Below are 2247 nucleotides of genomic sequence, written 5' to 3'. Positions count from 1 at the left end.
AAATACCGGGCCACAGACTGATTCAGCTTTAGTCATATAATACTGTAACACTCAAATGGGTTTCAAAATATAAACATCTCTGCTCTTGCATAGTTTTTTGGGGGAGGATTATCCTTCAATATATAACAGATGCAAGTATGTGCAACTGGTTGGTAGGAGGTAACTATTTTTATTACGAAAAGGGATGGGTCCTCTTCAAAAAGGAACAAACCACATTTATTAAATAATTCCCTTTAAAACTTTAGAGCATAGGCCACATTTCACAGAAATTTTGAAATGACTCTCCTCTTTTTAACAGCTAGATATTAAAAGTCACCCAATTTAATAGCCTTTAAGGCAATAATATGGAATCGAGTCTCAAATCAGATGCAGTATTCTGCTGCAGATTACTTGTTGTCTAACTACATCATTCCACTGGTTGGAAAGTCCATAAAAAAGAATTTAAGCTGACTCAAATATTTGGGAGGAAAAAACAGGTGACAGACTAAAACATGTCAAACATGCTTCCTAAGAAATTCTGTCTCATTGCGTAAGTTAAGCATGAGAATTTCTACCTCTGTAAAGCTCTCATGCAAAAACAGCCTAACACTTAAATCTGTCATAATTTATATTATTTAATAAATAAAAGGAAATAAAAGTTGAACTCTGTGGTTTCTTAAATCACAGCTTCCAGATGACCTAAAACTAAAATCACTACCCAAAATTCAAAAAACTATAATTTTAAATTTTATTATATAGGTTTTCTCAATAACTTCCCAATACAAACCAAAAAACACCAATCATTCCCAAAAACTACAGATACATAGTTGGGTCTAGAAGTTCGAAGGCAGAGAACTATTAACTTGAAAGAGTTTAATTATGAATTGGTACTGTATTTCTGAAAACATTGGTGATACTGAAATAACACACCAATAGACAGGATCAATATGATCCTGGCAAAATGCTCATCTCACTGGTCAAGCAGCAATATTTCCTTTTACAGATGTTCTGAGGAACAATGCTTAAAATTATACCAGGGTTTAAAATATAATTTTAATAAAGTATATATAAAGTGTACATGAAAAGGGGAAATATAAAATCAGGCAAAAGTCTTTTGACTTTTGGTATCCTTTTAATTCCCCAATTATCAGGGGATGAAATATTTTTCTAGAAAAAATAAAATGATTATTTTATTTCCTATGGTGCTTTATGTATCAGAGTCACTTGCAGATTCTGGTCTGCTGTCATCTGGCCCATCACTTTCCTTGTCCCAGTCTTTCATAGATGCTCCCATCATGAAATCATCACGGAGGATCGTCCAACCTGGGCCCTCTTCTGATTTCACTTCAGTCTGAGGAAGATTATAGAATCAAAATATTCCAAAATTAATTCCAACATAAGGAAACAAAAAGGTCCAAGCTACAAAACAAATTTTTCGATGCTTAGTTTTTATAATAGGGGTAAAACCAAGAGAAATTATAAACTGACTTACTTTATACACTATGATTATATATGTACAGATGTATAATAAAGAACTAAACATTAGTAAAATAGTCTATGGACTCCATAAAAGAAATATGAAAGCAAAACAAAAAAAGTTTTTAAGTGAGGGAAAAACATATAAATTTAGATTTGGTATTAATTTTTTAAACATTTTGACAACCAAAACAGACTTACAATACTATTTAACCCTCAGTGATAATTTACTAGAAAATTTTGGCAAATTATTTCACCACAAATAACAATTTAACAAAGGCCTTTAACCTAAAGTAAATTAAAAGTGGGAAAAGGAAACCACCGTGGTACAATGTTAGGTGTGTAAGATGCCATCCCATCTAACATTTTTATAAAAATTTGAACCAAATGTTGCTTATGTTATGAGCTCACTGCCTGACCCAATCATGTAATCAAAGACTAATCACATGTTGAAATTATAAATAAATGAAGCAGGCAATAAACATAATAGGTAGTCAATTCATTTCATTTAGTCACAGGATTTATGTAGTACTATGCTTACAGGCTTTCATTTCACGGTACAACAGTACCACCTTGTGGTATCAATTAAGTAATACAATAGATGTAGCACTCAAAAATTTTCATTCCTTCCACAAATATTTATTGAGAATTAGCTGTGTATCAAACAATATGTTAGAAACATAGTGATGAACAGAAACATGCCCCTCATTTGATGTGGAGCCTAATGAAAGCTGACACATTTTAAAATCTAATTCCTCAAAACTGTTATGTAAGATAAAATATTAACCATAG

At 31.7% G+C, this 2247-nt stretch overlaps 1 protein-coding gene across 1 annotated transcript in view; it reads right to left on the bottom strand.

The window, feature by feature from the left end:
• Nucleotides 1-703: 703 nt before the first annotated feature.
• The window catches only part of RRP15 (ribosomal RNA processing 15 homolog), a 35345-nt gene continuing 33801 nt past the window's right edge, over nt 704-2247 (bottom strand). Inside the window, exon 5 of the mRNA XM_017526314.2 lies at nt 704-1330. Coding sequence (XP_017381803.1) covers nt 1187-1330 — 144 coding nt within the window. The 3' untranslated portion in view covers nt 704-1186. The remainder of the gene's footprint in view (nt 1331-2247) is intronic.

This window comes from Cebus imitator, unplaced genomic scaffold (assembly GCF_001604975.1).
Source record: "Cebus imitator isolate Cc_AM_T3 unplaced genomic scaffold, Cebus_imitator-1.0 Scaffold42, whole genome shotgun sequence".
NCBI lineage: Eukaryota > Metazoa > Chordata > Mammalia > Primates > Cebidae > Cebus > Cebus imitator.
Note: the sequence above shows the minus strand (reverse complement) of the source record. Positions and strands in the feature narration are given on the sequence as shown.